At 35.5% G+C, this 17,342-nt stretch overlaps 1 protein-coding gene across 1 annotated transcript in view; it reads left to right on the top strand.

Moving 5' to 3' along the window:
* CACUL1 (CDK2 associated cullin domain 1) overlaps window positions 1-16,958 on the top strand; it is a 67,830-nt gene extending 50,872 nt beyond the window's left edge. The window contains exons 6-9 of the mRNA XM_063102489.1: window positions 2,540-2,629; window positions 6,063-6,201; window positions 11,726-11,769; window positions 12,179-16,958. Coding sequence (XP_062958559.1) covers window positions 2,540-2,629; window positions 6,063-6,201; window positions 11,726-11,769; window positions 12,179-12,219 — 314 coding nt within the window. The 3' untranslated portion in view covers window positions 12,220-16,958. The remainder of the gene's footprint in view (window positions 1-2,539; window positions 2,630-6,062; window positions 6,202-11,725; window positions 11,770-12,178) is intronic.
* The last annotated feature ends 384 nt before the right edge of the window (window positions 16,959-17,342 follow it).

The following is a 17,342-nucleotide window of genomic DNA, read 5'->3' as shown; positions in this document are numbered from 1 at the left end:
CATAGCAGTGGGGTCAGCTAGTGGTGTTACACTTTAATTTTGCAGTAAAAGATTTATAGTTCAGTTTGCATAGAATTTTCAATAACTAACTTTCAGTTAATTTCCTTAGGAAATTCTGCATTTTAGTTCAAACCCTTTTCTCATTTGAAAAAAAATTTTTTTTAATGTATCAGTATACAGTGTAGTTGATGTTCGTGTCCCTTTACCAATTCTGAAGTTTTTTGAAGTCAAGAGATGTTTTAGTCTTAGTTTTTATTTTAGCAGTTGCTTCTCAGATTAATAAAGGAGAGAAGCCCCTGGGCAAACCTGTAGCACTGAGGAATACTTACAAGAGCAGAGAATCTTGGCTCTGGTTCCAATTCAGGTATTAAAAAAGGTGTGTGAATTTCAGCAAGGCATTTAACCTGTCTAGACTTTGTCATAATCTCTAAAGAAAGAGATTAGGACTAGAAGTTATCTAAGGTCCTATTCTAGTTTTAAAACTTAATGATTTTTTGACATCTATGATCAGTGGGATTATTGGAGAATCCTTGTTTCTTTAATATATGAGTTTTAGAAGAAAACTTTCCAAGGGTAACAATTAGTGCTAGTTGCCCATAAGATCAACATTTCAGGGGTGGTATGGTGAAGTAGAAATAGTACAGAATTTAGAATTAAACACAAGTTCTCAGACCTCTTCTGCCACCACCAGCTAGCTTGTGACTTTTGATGAATTATTCAGTGGGCTTTTTTGGGTTTTTTTTGTTTGTTTAGCCCGAGTTTTCCTTATTTGTAAAGAAAAAAGGTAGATGATAAAGCTTGTGAGAAATTAAATCCTAAATTAAATAAAGCTTGTGAGAATTCAATATATGTAAAGTTTGTGAGAATTTAACATATATAAAGTACCTAAATATTCTTTCCTCTCTCAAGCTACCTCTCCTTCAAATTCCCTTTTTTTTTTCTTTAAAAGGAGAGATTAACTAGAAAATCTTTTAAATTTTAAACACTGTTTTTCCTGAAAAGAGTTTAGGTGGAGAGGATTTTAGTGAAATATTACACCTTCTCAACTCTAATAATCTTTTATTATTGAATGTAGTTATTTTCAACTAATTCATCCCAAATTAATTTATATACAGTTTATGTATAAGTTAATCTTAGTATTATATTTAATCTGTTATTTCTTCATAGCTATCAAATTTGACATAGGTAATTATAGTTAGGGTAGGGGTAGTTTGCAAATGTATGTACTTGACCACATAACAAATATTTGGTTAAACATGAAGAGTTAGTGGGAACAAGGCTAATTCAAGCCAAAACAATTGGTCAAAAAGTAGGCAGATGGATTAATAAAGAGAGTGAGCCTGGATTTTGGATACAGGTTGAAATTAGATCCTTGAGTTAGAAGAGACTCTCAGAACCTAACGCTTAGAATTTTAATTCTTAAGCATTGCATTTTAAAGCAACGTCATTTTCTGAAATGCTTAACGTTTGTCATCCTTAATTTATCTATGCCATTGAAAATTGTGACTATCTACCAGTGATAAAATTGAAAGGATAAACTTTAACAGTGCACCTCTGATGGCCTTTGTTATATAAATTCAAATGTTACTCACATTGTATGTTTGAAACTATAAAGTCCTTGTTGGCCAAGTAAGATGGCATTTTCATTTTTAATAAGGCATGTACAGAGAAAAACCAGTTTATATGATTTTACAAGCCTGGCTTAGAGTAAACTTATGCCAAGTTTTTTGTTTGTTTTGTTAGTAAAGTGCAGGTCTTTGAGAGAGCAATTAAAAATGAACTGTTGTTTTAGGTCACTTGTTATCTGTCGTATCTATTAAATAATGGATTTTTTTTTTTGTATCTGTTAGTGATTTTATCTAGAGGAATTCTTACTTATTAAAAAATTTTTTAAATAAAATATGTGTTGGTATATAATGTAAAAGAAAACTGACTCTGTTGTCACGTTCAGAGTCAGGATCACGTGGTTACCAAAGTCATCAAAATGAGAAAGATAAACCATCATTGTCTCTTGCCTATTAGCTTTAGTAAGCAAAAAGTAGATGCAGCTGTAATGTAACATTTGGGAAAGTGAGTTTCTGTTTCTGATCACAGTTAACAAAATTACTAATATGTACAGTTTTTCAGAAAAATCCCTCAAATGTGGTGATTTGGAGGAAGGAGAAATGATTGAGGGAGTTTATTATGTGATATTTTATTCCCCAAATGTAATGGAAGCACTTTCAGTTCACTTATGAAGTACCATGAATACGTACTATTTATTGCTTTTAGAAAGCTTTACTTTTCAGAACCTCCACGAATTGATTCATTTCCATTAGTGTTCCAGCAGACCTTCATGTATTTACCTGTTAGATGGAGGTACTACATTAGATTAAAAAAAAAAAAATCCTTAGTATATAAACTCTTGATTTGTCCTCTCGGGCTGTTCTTATCTTATACTTGTTTACTCTTTAGTCTAGGAGAAATAATAAAAGAAAGAGAAACCTTGGCAATCAGTAAGTGTTAATCCTTTTTAACCCGTTTTTTCTTCTTATTTCAGCTTTACTTTTAGAAGCCCAGTCAACACCATTTCAGGTCACACCTTCAACTATGGCAAACATCGTGAAAGGCCTCTATACTCTCCGACCAGGTAAACTTTAGTCAATCCTGTTGGGATTGGGCCTGTTTATATTACAGCCTTATACAAGAGAACAGTGGTTCTATGTGTGTTTTGTGAGGCATAATAGGATATGGGTTTGCTATAGCAAAACAAAAATGAGTAGATATTCATTATTGTGAAATGTAAATTCAGAACTCATTTGGAATTCTTTCTCTACTAGTGAAAACCAACTAGTTTGGTTTTTCCAACACCTGTGAAGGAAATACAAGAAATAATTCATAGGGTACACTTTGGATAAAATTAAATCTCATGTTAGGTCTTAATCTCTGTCTGTTGTTACAGAGTTTCTCCTTTACTTCCTAACCCACACGCTGCAAATATGCACAGAAATACAGATTCACAACTCCATCTTCTTAGGCCTATTATGTAACTTGCAAGGAATCTAGAAGTATTGGTAAAGTTACTGTCATTTTATAAGGATGTTATGGGGAGAGATATAATCAGAAGAGCAGAGCCAAAAATCAAAGATCATGGCTTGTGAATTATCTTAATTATCTATTTTAGAATAAAACATTGTGGATTTAAAGGAATCCCAGAATGCTTTTGTATATTTCTTCCTGTTTTGTAAGCTAGAACCTCAAACTTGTCATGGACTTGTCTAGCCAATTAAAAAATGTCCATGGGAGATTGAAAAATTTCTCAGTGTAGAATGTTGCTCTGCAGTCTATAAGCATAGGGGTTGCATTTTTGACAGTAATTATCTTTTTGTGAAATTCTTTTGTTTTGAGGATTAAATGAAATAAAACTGTGATGTAAAGAGCTTAACACAGTACCTGATAACATAATAAGCATGCAAACATTCACTGTTGTTGTTGTTATCCATTTGAATTTAGTGGTTATTTTATTTTAATTAATTGATGGCTTGATTATTTGCTTAATTAATTTAAAAGATATGTCAGAATTTAGCTTGCTAACGTGTAAACTGTGGTCCTAGGGGGTAGCCTGATTTCAGAAATATCTTCTTTCTTAGGCTACTTTAAACTATTAGTGACTTCTAGAGTATTCAGATTTATTTAAATTTACCCAAACTTAAATTTGGATCAGATTTTGAGCTCTATTCTTTATAATTTTTAACAGAAGTTAGTTGTATAAAGAAGCAAAAATATTTTATTGCGTGTCTTCAGTAAACATTTTTTCTAGTTTCAGAATTTTGAATTTCATTTTACTGTAGGGTGATGAAAATGGCTCATGAGTTTTTTTGTGCTAGGTTATGATTTTTTTTTCTTTTATGTTTGCAGGAATCCAAGTGTAGTATGACAAATTCCACCTCCCAAGTAGGCAGCTTTATCAGCTCTGGCTTTTATCATAAGTAACAAAATTGCAGAATAAAGCTAATCACTAAGAGTAAAGAAATTTATAGATACATGATTATCTAAATGCTATTTTATCCAGGTTTGGGCTCTTGTAATAGGATTGATACTACTTGTGAGGAAAATTCTATATTTGAGAATTATCCTTTTGAAAAGGTGAATTTTATCACAGTCTAACCTTTTGCTGACCTAGGCGTTTTCTGAGACACTTTTAAACATATTTGACATTTATGTGTCTTGCTAGTATCCATTACATTCCAGGTTTACTAAAGCAATTTTATTCACTTGACAGATTTAAGGTGAGACTATTTTAAAAGTTTGAATTTTAAATGTAAAAGTTTCTTCCTTTGCAGTGGTTCTTAAGTGCTGGTCTATGTAGACAGCATCTGAATCACCTAAGAAAGTTTTTAAAACTCTGGATTCATGGGCCCTAATTCTTGGGGATTCTGATAACTTATATTTGGAGTGTTTCCATTCCGTCTTTAGAAGCTCAGTTTAGAAATAGTCCAGCAGTCCTATCCTGCGTTTTTTCATTTAATACACGCACTTTGGTTCTTCATCTTTATTTTAATGACTACTACCTGAAGTTCCATCAAGTTGCAGATAGGTTTGATTTATATGCTAGCTCTGACTGACTGGTTAGTGGTTCTCCAGAGCACTGTAATGAGATTCTTTCTAAAGCCGTCTTTGAGCTAAGTTGGAAGGAGGGCCATATTGAGAACATTTTTCTGTGAGTTTGTGCAAGGGGTGGGTGGACTGGCCCTTGTATCATTTGAAGTGCTTGTTTATTTGCTGCCTTTAACTTAGCTATTCTCCTGTTGGGCAGTTTTTTACTTCCACTGTTTTACTTACCATTGACATAGCATTGTACAGCATCAAACGTTGCTTTTTCAGATTTAGAATTATTTATTCTGATTACAGTTTTTTAAAAGTGGGTTTAATGGATTAAATGGCATTTAGTATTTATGGTTTTTGATATATACAGCCAAAATATTTTCCAAGAGGGAAAATTTGAAAGGGCTAGATTAAAACAATTCAAAAGGGATAACAATAGTAAATTGAGGACCACCAATAAGGAAAGGGAATACTGGTTTCATCCTGCCCTTGATACAGGGTGGTGTTATGTGTGTTAAGTAGTTAAGTAGGGGGAAGAGTGTGTGTTTATTTTAGCTTGATTTTTTCTGAATATTAACAAGGCTACTTACTCTGTGTATTTTTTTCTTGTGAATTATCTAGTCCTGTATTTCACTTATTTATCTGGTCTTACTGATTTGTACAAATTCTTTATAGTAAAGGAACTGATTCATCTTTGTCATTTCCGGAGCAGATATTTTCCTGTGACTTCTCTTTGCTTTTTTATTTGCTATAGATTATTCTCTTGATCTTTTTTAAAAAATAATTTGATAACCATCTAATTCTCCTTTTTTATTGTGATATGTATTTAATTTGCTGTAATTTAATATGGGTCAAAAAAATTTTTATTTTCAAAGTACTAACCAGTTATCTCCAGCCCACTTAGTAAATGTTTAGTTCCCACACCCCCTACCTTATCTTGTTGCCTCTTTTTAAAAATATGTTCTACTTATTATTACTGGTGCTACTCTGTTCTTCAGCCAGTAAATTATTTTAATGAATAGCTAATAGGGCTGGTATTTCCATCATGCTCCTTTCCTCCAAGCCCCTTCCCCCCACCGAACTCTTTGGTAATCTCATTCAAGTTTTCCTCCAAATTTAGGGTTTTCGACAAGATTTATTCAAACAATCCTGAGGGATTTTCATTAAATTCTGTTAAATCAGTAAAATGTAAAAATGCCTGCTTTCTCCATACTGTAAATTCTTTTTAGAAAGGAAGTTTAACTTCTTTCCATGTTCTTTACCAAAATGGGGTTGCATTAGTTTTTCCCCTCTTTTTAAATTTGTTTTATCTTTTTTTTGGTGAGGGAGCTGGCTGGTACTGGGATCTGGGATCTGAACCTTGGTGTTATAAATTTGGTTTTATGTATATTTTTGTTCTTTGGACAAAAGAAAACTTTCTCTTTTCCATTTAATTTGTCTGTATGATTTCCGTAATGAATTTTTTCCTTCTCTCACAGAGTGGGTTCAGATGGCTCCAACTCTATTTTCTAAATTTATTCCAAACATTCTCCCTCCGGCGGTGGAGTCTGAACTTTCTGAATATGCTGCTCAAGATCAGAAACTTCAGAGAGAACTTATTCAGAATGGCTTTACGAGGCAAGTTGTTTTTTTTCCCCTGTAATGACAAAGTGCATCCAGTTTGGCTTGACAGGGGAGGGTTGTGAAGGTTCTTAGAATGGGAAATAACTGTCCAAGGGTCAAATGTGCTGCTTCTGGGAGATGCAGTTAGCTCTTTTTTTGTAGAGAAACATTGAAGCTGGGTTTTGGTTTGGTGGAAGCTGCTCTTCATTTCATGCTTGTACTTATTTATTTACTTAATTTATTTTATTTTATTTTTTATTTATTTTTGGCGGCCATCTGGTATGGGGATCCTTGACTTTGGTGTTATGTTATAGCAACATGCTGTAACCAACTGTGCTAACCAGCCAGCCCAATACTTCATGCATTTTGAAGAAGGGCTTTCTCACTGGGTGGGCAGTTAGGTTGGGCAACCTTCAAGAGTTCTTCCAACTTTGATTCTCTCCTATTAGTCCTGAACATGTGGAAAAACACTGTAGAAATTTTATGATGAGTTATGATGTACTTTTATGACTAAGCTAGTAAATAGGCTTTAAATTCTGTTTTTCATATTTTTATTTTTGCCCTAACTTCTAGTTGTTTCTTCCTAAAAACTAGGATATCTCTTATGCATGTCCAGGAAATTTGCCTCCCTTGGTTTTCAATATACAGTTTGCTAATTTTTCTAAAATTTTTGTGATTCATTTTCATGGCCATATCCCAGAAAACCTTGCAAAGTCCATTTTTTCAACTAAAATAAATTAATATAAATTTTTTGTAATCTCCTATGGGAAAACACCCTGTATGTCACCAAATCATTAAAGGTACAATAATATATTTACATAATTCTTACTCTTAGCACTTTTAAGTATCTTCTGGCATTAAGGGAGAAAGTTGTGGAAAGGAAGACACCTGGGGCGCTGTAGGCATAATTGTGTCTACAAATAGTAGGTTGAGTGTTACTCATATATTTGGATGGGGCTGGGGATGGACATTTCTCTTTTAAAGGTTCTGAGACCAAACTAAATTTCAGAAACAGCCTTGACTAGGATCACTGTTACTAGGTTTCCAGTTTCAGCAGAGGTTAGGAAAGAAAGCAGGTAATTGTCATTTATTCCCTTTCTTTGTCCTGGTGGCATCTGTGTTCATGTGGTACTGGGAGCACCGAGTAATTCACTGGTTGTTTAACCCCCTCACTGGCATCTTACACTGGAAAGGCCCAGTGAAGCTATGTAGATAGCCTGGTAAAGTTGACTTGCTTGTGATTAGCGGAAGGGAAGGCCAATGGGAAATGCTGAAATGTAAATGTTTTTCACCTTGATGTCAAGGGGTCAGGCACTTCCTGACATTAATTGTAGTGTTTCTAGCAGAAATAGAATGGTGTTATTTTCGTACGCAAAATGAGGCCATTTAATGCCATATTAGTTTTACGTATTCATTTTTGAGGACTAATATTTATGTGGTTCAAAAATCAAAAATATAAAAGTATACATTTAGAAGTTTTGCTCACACCTGTCTCTTTACCCCCACCTCGTTAAGTAACCATTTTTATTAGTTTCTTATGATTCCTTCCAGGGTTTTTAAAAAATGTGCAGATATAAACAAACACAATATTTGTCCTTATTTTTATTCCTTTCTTACACATTCCATTGTGTAGATATATTACAAATTATTTAACCAGTTCCCAGTAGATGGCCACTTGAAGTATTTCTAGTCTTTTGCTATTACACACCATGCTGCGATGAATAACCTTGTACATGCATAATTTTGTATGAGTTGCAGGTATATCTGGAGGGTAAATTCCCAGAAGTGGGATGGCTGGGTCAAGAGGAAATGCAGTTGTGATTTTGATTAATATTGCCAAATTGCCCTCCATAGGGGATTGTGCCATTTTGCATATCCACCAGCAAATTTGAAAGTGCCTATTCTTCATGGCCTTGCTTGTACAATATGTTGTTATGCTTTTGGATTTTTGCCAATCTAGCAGGTGAAAAATAATTACTCAGAATTGGTTTAAGGCTGAGCATATTTTCACGTTTGCATTTCTTTTTCTACAAACTGCCTGTGTATGTCCTTTGTTCATTTTTCTATTTGTTAGTCTTTTTTGATTTCTAGGAGCTCTTTCTGTAGTGAAGAAATTGATTCTTTGTCCAAAGTAAGACAGATATTTTACTTAATTTGTCTTTTGACTTTGCTTATGGTGGTTTTTGTTTTAAGTCATGCAGAAGATTTTTATTTTTGTGTAACTATACCAGGTATTCAGGGTTTTTATTTGTGGCTTATGTATTTTTGAATTATAGTTAAAATTTTTCCCTAAATATTTTAAAATTAATGCAAAATAACCTGAGTGTAGCTTTTATGTTTTTTCTAGGTGCACCATAATTTTGAAGTCTTTTATGCTTTTATTCATGTTTTATTTGGATGTTTGCTTTTGATATAGATGAGCTTCTTAATATCTTTTAAAATAAACAGACTTCTGAAAACTTTTACTTCTGTGAAGCAGTGTAGGGCTATAGCTCTTATGGACTTCTCCAATCACCTTGAGTTCACCTTTTAGAATAGTATGTGGAACTATTTAAACTCCTCCAGAGACATATTCCTAATTCTAATTTTGGAACTGGGATAAGAGAACAGGGTGCAGGACTATTTGTTGTATAGTAGCTCTTATGTCAGATTTGCTTGGGATGAGGTGAGTAACTGACTCCATAAATAGCCTCAGGTAACAGTGCCTTTGCACATGGAGGATTAATAGGGCACTGTTCAGCCAAGGCAAAGCGGGTCATATTCAAGGAAATGCCTTGATTTTTGGTGTAAATTGGAGTTTTTGTTTCTCTTAGTGGAATTCTTTTATACAACTTCTGGCTGAGATTTAAACAATAGGCAGTATTCCAAGAGTGATAAAATGTTTTATTTTACCAATTTAATTGGGCCATTTTTGTGATTAAATTAACACCTTATTATATACATTTACTATTAGGATGAAACTCTGCTTCATAAATTATTCTGAAAGGGCTTTGCACAGAGTATGCCCTGCCAAAGCTGACATTCTCGTACCCACTTCTGAGTTTACTCATACTGGGTGAAAGGAAGTGCCCATGCCATACTCAGCAGCTGATAGGAAGTCTGCCTCTCCTCTTGTGCATGGGCTGTCCACATTCTGCCCTGTCAAACTTAATGCCTTCTTTGATCATTATTTGGCTAGGATTGTTTTGGAAGAGATGGTGTCCACTGATGCAAAAATATTTGAGAATGTAGTATAGACTATTTAATAAGAATTCTGTTACTGGCTATTCTGATATGGGCTGTCATTTTATGGTTTGTGCCTAACCAGCCAAATGATTCCTGTTCAGTATTGCAAACTACTTTTTCATTTAAGATGATGTTCCACTTACGTGATGTAGAGGTTCTGAATAGGCAGCACACAGCTTTAATGTGGATGGCACAGAGTAAGTCTCTGTAATGTTTTGAGATAATATGCGAATGTTGTCAAATCCTCTTTTGCAGTTAATGGACAGATTCTCATTTGAGTTGGAGTTTTTGTGAAACATGATCTTTAGGTGCATGGGAAAATATGGTAGACTTATTTCAAAGCTAAAATTAACATGTAAGCTAAAAGCAACATTTTCTTTTTGTTTCTTACCTGCATAATTAAATTGATTGGGGAGGGGTGGCGGTCTGGTTTCTGTTGTTATCAAAGATCCCATTATGGAAGATAAGCTCATTTGGGAACTTATAAAATGCAGGCCCTTAGCTGGAGCACCTCCTTCCTATGGTTTCCTTCAGAGGGTGTTCCAAGTAGCTTTTAAAGGCAAATAAAATGTTCTTTCTGAGTAGTGTTCACCTAGATTGCTGGAACAAAACAGAACCTTGTTAGGGGTATTGCTGGTCCTTTAGCTGAGAGGGTCACCACAAAATTTGGGCTTCTTCATTTAGTAGCAGAGGGCCAGTTTTGATGGCCGTGTATAGCTTTCCAGACTTTTGGGTTTAGATAATATCTTTTGCAGCCTTTCACATACATCACATTTATATTATTTCTTCCTGCCTCCTGTTTTTTTCACAGCTGTACTTTTTTCTTATTTTTGCACGTTCAGTTTTTAGTTAACCTTTGAGGGGTAGAGAGCGGGGAAAAATGAAGTTGGAGAGGTAGGGAGGAGCCATGTCACAGGGCTGAGAAAATGAATTAGTATTGACTTTTAGCTGTAATGGGAAGCACTGAAGGGCTTTAATCAGAGGCATGAACTAATTTTGTTTATGCTTTTACAGAAGATTGCTCTAGTGCTTGTCTGACTTGTGCAGTTGTGTAGGGGAGGCTTAGATTGGGACTGTAGCAGTGGAATTGATAAAGAGTAGTTGATTTTGGATTATGTTTTGGAATGATGCAGAGTGAGGGAAAGGGGAAGCAAGGATGACCTAAGATTTTGGCTTGAGTAATTGGGTGGATAGTGATGCCATTCACTGAGATGGAAGACTAAGGAAAGAGTGGGGATGGAGTGGAGTTGGCATTGTATTCGGGCCACAGTACATTTGCAACATGTATAAATCATCCAAGTGGAAATGGTAATGAGGCTGGTGGACCTGCAAATTTGAAGTATAGAGAAGAAATCAGAGCAAGACATGTAAATCTGGGAGCCACTGGCATATGGAGAATATTTAAAGCCACAGGGCTGTTGTGATCACCATCCTAGACTAAGGAGGAATATAGAAGAAAAGTTGACCAAGGACAGTGTTGGGCAGAGCCAACAAAGGAGACTGAAAAAAGAATGGCAAATGTGATGGAAGGAAGGTCAGGATTGTGCAGTATCACAAAAGCCTAAAGAAAGGAAAGTGTTACAGGAAGGAAGTGATTAATTGATAAATCTGCTAAGAGACCAAGGAAGCAAAAACTAGCAAATTGGCCATTATTACTCATTACTCAAGTATTTTAGTCATTTGTCTGGGTTACTGTCTGAGAAGCTGGAGAGACAAAAATAGGATTTGCAGATAGCATAGGGCCTAATCAGGACCTCTATTTTCTTAACTCTAAAGTGGAACTAGAACTTCTTCTATAGGTGTTTGAAGATAAGCTGGTTACTATATGTAACGGTTCATGTTCTTCCACTCCCAAAAAGGGTATAAGGTACATTAAGATTCTGAGATTTTTCAAAGCCTTTTAAGCAGTTTTTGGTTTCAGTAGGGCTTTTAGGGGAAGATTTTTAATTATCCTATTTCATATTTGCCCAAGTATGTGCAGTTCTCTAGGGACGTAGATGGCAGAACCCAGGCTTATCTTTAAAGATGTATTTTATTGTGAACCTATTTCTAGAACTCAGTGTAAATCATCTTTATTATCGTTATCTTTCTGTCATTTAGTTCTTTCTGTATTAAAAATCAGTACCCTACATTTAAGAATATTCAGCTTATAAATTACTCTGCCTGTGTTTAAGTTTCATCTCTATTTTAAAATAGGTTGTTGGGTTAGTAGTGAAATATCTGCTATACTCCCATTTGCAGTTATGTCTGTTTGTTTCTTCTGTTTTGGTGTGAAGTCAGTTCTGTTGACTGCCTCTTCTATTCTTATTCCTAGAGGTGACCAGTCCCGGAAGAGAGCTGGGGATGAGTTGGCCTATAGTAAGTAATAATGTTCCTCCCTATCTTTGATGGTTTTGTGATGTAAGGCAGCCAGTGGCAATAACCGTGCAGTGAGTATAATGATACCCATGGTGTTCTTACACGGCACTGTGTTTGATAATGGTCAGGCTGTTCTGCAAGCTGTGGCAGCTCTGAAGTCCATTTGATGGTGGTGGTTCTCAAGGTCTTGTCAAGAGGCCACCAGATTCTATAGTCTTTCCTAGGATGGGATGATGACCCGGTTTCAGTTCCTGATGATCTTGGCTCCCTTTTGCTTTACTCAAAACCACCTGGTTTTGAGAGTTAAGTCCTCTTTTGGAGGGTTGGGAGAAGTGTGAGAAATACATGTTGAATAAACAGATTGAATGCTGTCTGCTATTCATACTTTTTCTGTTCTGATTTTTTTCAGACAGCTCATCAGCATGTGCAAGTTCCAGGGGGTACAGATAGTGAATGTATTGAATGTACTTTCCTTCCTAAAAAGAGGACACACTGGAGCTGCAGAGACTGTATTCAGAGCACAGTGGGGGCCTGCAGACACTCAGGAGCTCTGTCACAAAGCTGGTCTTGGAAGAGGATGTTGGACTTCTTACTTTGGTTTGTAATTTTAAAAAACAAACTAACAAAAAACAAAAACTTAAAAACTGTTGCTGCTAGACTTGGGGGTGATTTTGAAATGGGACAATCTTTTAATGAGTTTTATCTACAGATTCTGTGAGGAACAAGCATCTTGGAAAGTGACCATTGCTAAGTGAAACCTGACAGTCAAAATCAGCAGCTTCTTCTCAACATAGAAGATCAGAAGAATCTTTTTTTTTTTTTTTAAGCACTTGTTTTGTTCCTTTGTGGAATTAGCACTTCAGTGTATTGGTTTCACATGTCAAGATAACTTTTGCTTTAAAACAAAGCAAACCATTACAGTACAGTATTTTTGCCCATAACCAAAACAACCCCTTTTAAAAGAGTTGGTCTTTGTTGAGCATTAGAAAAAAGTCTTGCTAAAAGAAAACACTAACTCTGCTTTCACTAGAATTCCAACCCCCCCCATCAATTCACAAGTTTTTTCTACTTTGTGCCTTGAACTTTGTGCACTTTGCAACCATGTGACCATGTTGTCAAACTCAGAAATGTTTTCTGGAGTTTATGGTATCCCAGACTGACCCGCCAAAATGTAAGGTGTGACTTTGTAGCAGGATGCTAGTTAAGTGGGAAAATAGAAACATGTTGCACATTGGTCAGAATTCCTCCTGCTTCACCAGGGCACATTCATGTTAATGTTAGGGACCAACTCTCGTAGAGCATTTCCATTCTCTCTGTTGCTTAACATGATTTCACCAGCTGCTGTAGTATTGGCAGTACTCTAGTTTAAGGGTGGGTGGTACTTTAGCCCTAAAGCACCCCTTTTAATATTGTTGTGAATTATCCAACAGTAGGAGCTACTTCCTGTGTCTCTCTAGGAAGCAGATATAGTTATTAAATCCAAATATAATCAGTGGTTTGGGGTTCCTGATTCATTTCATTTTCAATGGGTGAGATAAGTACTTATAATGTTTAAAAGATGCCGACTTCTTTTTATTTGAGTGTAATAGGGAAGAAGTAGCACTGCTCTTTTAAGTGTCCCTTCCAGTGGTGGCAAAGCTGTATTTTCTGCTTCTCCACAACCGCAAAGCTGTTTAGTTCTGCATAAAAGTCTCTGAAGCTTATTCTTGTTTTTGAAATGCAGGTTTTTCATAGAGCTGCCTGTGCAAGTTCAGTTTATCCTTTCTTGGGGAGTGGGATGGGTGGGAGAGTTGGAAGTGGGATCTTGGGAGCAAGTAAGTTATCTAAACGTAGAAGTCCTTGATTTGCAAAATTATTATATAGAGAAGTAAAAGTAAAGGTTGTCAGACTTTTTTTTAAACACTTATCAACCAGAGTTGGTAGATTTTGTGGAGGACTTTAATTGGACTCAGTTAACTCTGTGAGCATCTTGTTTGCATTGATGAACACTGAATTACTGTAAGAACATATACAGGCTGTCACTATGACCTATACAGTTTGATTTGCTATACCAGTAACATTCTGTTATCAAAGAAGAATTCCAATTTATCATGAGGTCCAAATTGGATGCTTGCTGCAGGCTTACGAATAACACCTGGAACTGAAGTCTCTCCTGAGTGATTTTAATATTTGTGAAAGGAATAAAATTGGGATGTTTCTTTAAATTTAGATGAATTCTTCAGTATCCTAGTAATATACCCAAATTCTTTTTCTGGTTGAGAACATTCTGTTTTGGCCAACAACAGAATAATTTTCCCTATGAAAACATTTATTATGATGTGAATTGGCATTAAAATCTTTGGATGTTTTTGCATTATTAAGTTAATGGAGAAATATTTTATATTCTTTTTATTATTGTGTATGTGTTAACAAAAAGTGGGTAAAGTTTGCAAAATTTAGTTTCTCTAAATTTTTGCACAGTGACTGCAAGGTCAGGGCTTGGTACTGCAGAGCCATGACTGGAAGGCCCTGTAGGAAGGGTGTACACATTCTCCCAGTGCTTGTGTCCTGGTTGTTACTCATCTTGGCCCCTTGAGGTAAAATGTAGTATAAAGAACCTATTTATTTTAAGTCAAAATTCATTTTGCTTATTTATTGGGATTCTTGGCAAAATTTTTAGTTTGTAACATGAGAAGAAATAAAATTCATCCCCCCTCCCCATTTTGTATCAACTAAGTACTGTGTGCCAGAAAGTATTTTCTTCTCATGTTTACTTGTATCCTTCTTGCCAGTACAGTATACAGTTTTTCCACCTGAATTAAATACTGGCTTTTGTATCAGATCATCTTTGAAGGCCCGAATCTTCGAAGACAAAAAATTATACATGCAGGTTGATTGTCTGGTTAATAAACACATGCAGTTGATTTGGCTCAACTAACTGGGATGTGTGTGCAGCCTGAAATCAGACCCTTAAAAAGAAAGCCAGGTCAGTCATCTTGAAATAATGACAGGTAAAAGTAAATAGATGATCATTGTTTTGAGAGAAGGTATGTATTTTAAAGGTTGGCCTTTAGCTTCAGTAACTGTCATTTCATGACCTCTGTTATCACAGTTGTACCCTAACCTGGCAGGAATTAGTTCTTTGTTTTCTTTGGTGGAGAAAGCAAAACCAGGTGTCATGACCCATAGCCTGATAGTTCTTAGGCAGAGTTAGTAAGAAGAAACACATGGATTCATGAGTTGTGCATTAGTAAATTTTGTGGAAAAGTTACTTTTTTTTCTGTTCCTTTTACAAATTGCAGCAGTTACCCTCCCTTTCTTTGGGGTCTAGGATGAAAGCTAACTTGTGGGTAGATGAGATTGCAGAAGAATAGATGCCCTTGGCCGTGAACACTGCACATGCATCTCTAGTGCTCAGACCTGTACCATGGCCACTCTCCTTGCTGTCTGCCATGCTTTCTGTTGGGTTGCAAATTTGCACACATAGATAATTCCTCAGGAAGAGTTTGCACTTGCATCACCTTGCAATAGTGTGTACTGACCAAACAAGGGATTTGAGAGTTTTTCAGCACAAAAGGATAACTTTAGAGTGGTGGTCTGTACATGTTACTAGCAAAGGTAATGGTGATCTATCTAGCAAACAAAATTGGTTTCTGCAGTTATAAAGTGAGCAGGAGCACTTGTATCATAGTATTTAAATAATCCTGTTTAATCTCCCTTTTAAACAGAGTTAACCCTTCCAGATTTTGTCTTCTTCTTATTGAGGCTGGCTGTATTTTCTTCTGGTTTTTTTTTTTTCATGGTATAGCAGATAATTATTTCTGTGATTATTATGCAAGAGACATTGCCCTTGAACTAAAAATCAGTTTTTAAATAAGCAGCTATTATTAAAATAACTGAACATTGTTTTATGAATATATACTAATCTAAGATATTAAAAAACTTACAACTAAAAGGCAAAACAAAAAACCTACATTAACTATCCAAGCATTGTTTGGATGTTGTGAGTTGATTTTTTTATGGTGTCTCATTGAGCTTTTTAGCTTGGAATATTATGTTTACTTTAATCCAATTCTAGGCCTCTTAAAGGGACATTAAAATTCTAGGTCAGAGTATGAATACCTTGATTGACACCTATTATAAGAGGTTTATAGGACCCTTTTGGTTGTGATTACTGCTTTCAGTGAGATTGTGTAAGATGAAGTTTACTTTCATCAGAAATTAAAATGGTCATAGGAGTTCATGGAGAAATGACTCTCCTACTACTTTCATTACCTGGCCACTAGAGTATATGAAAGGAGCCCTGTTCTTTTCCAAGGGAAATGATTCCTCTTCTATACCCACTATTAATGAATTAAAGTCACTGGCACCTTCCCTCCTACACTGGCCGAGAGACCCTATTTTGAAACCTCTTTTCCAGAGGCATGAGAACATACACTATTTCTGCTTATGTTGATGGAGTGTCTGTGGGAAAATTGAAAGAAAGTGCTAATCAGAGATCCATTCTTATAGAACCCTACCATATATTGCAACCCTGCTGGTTGGAAATTATCTTCATTTCTGGTTGGACTGCATTGTTTAGAAAAATGTTAATGGCTTACAATTCCGGGAAATTTATAGTGTGGCTCTGAGGTTAAGAATTCTGTGGTTTGGAAAAAAATAAATATTTTGTATTGATTTTCACATGTATTTTAATGTTGTGACTATGTACTAAATGCAATAAGACTGTGGATATTCTCTTAGAAGGGTGTGTTTTGTTAAACAGATGGCAATTTACTTACTCTCATTAGTCCTATTAATATTACAGCTGTGCAATTCAGGAAGAATTATTCAAATGTGAGGTTGTGGGGAGTTATAGCTAGAAACAGGAATGCTGATGAATAATTTGGAGGTCAAGTGCAGGCAAGAGGCTTCTGCCACCTACCAGCACAGCCAGAGCAGGGATGAATAAATTAAGTCTAGTCCCTGGTGGTGCTTGTTTGTCAAAAGGCATGGTGGGCTCAGAACAGGGTATACTGTACATCAACTCTTTTATTAATCCAAGAAAAACAAAACGGTGGATGAAACCCTTACTGACCTGGGATACAAAGCCACTGACTTTGGCTCTGACCTTTAACTCTTGGCAGATTTTGAATTGCTCTTTCTGTATTAGAGTGTATACTATCACTCTAAAACATTGTGGTTTATGAAATAAATCTTGTACAGATGTCCTTGGTCTTGTTATGTTATGTTATAAATCTTGTACAAATGTCCTTGGCCTTGATACCTGGTTCACTAGAACTTTGTTTTGATACAGAACATTTGATTTTGCTTACAGTGTATTCATAATGACTCCTAAATGATAAATACCCTCAGCACCTGTCTGTTACCACAATTAATTAGCCTGTGGGGTGAGTGTTGATCTTGACTTCTGTACCAGTGATAAAAAACTGTGTGTGTGTGTGTATGTGTGTGTGTGTGTGTGTAACTATATATAGTTACATATACATGTGTATATAGAATATGTAACTATAGTCACACACACACCCCATTCTACATATATAGTACATATAGTTTTTCTTTTTTTAAACACTGGTGTAATTTCTTTCTTTTGT

Source organism: Cynocephalus volans, chromosome 7, assembly GCF_027409185.1.
Source record: "Cynocephalus volans isolate mCynVol1 chromosome 7, mCynVol1.pri, whole genome shotgun sequence".
Taxonomy (NCBI): domain Eukaryota; kingdom Metazoa; phylum Chordata; class Mammalia; order Dermoptera; family Cynocephalidae; genus Cynocephalus; species Cynocephalus volans.
This window is presented reverse-complemented; position numbering and strand designations above follow the sequence as displayed.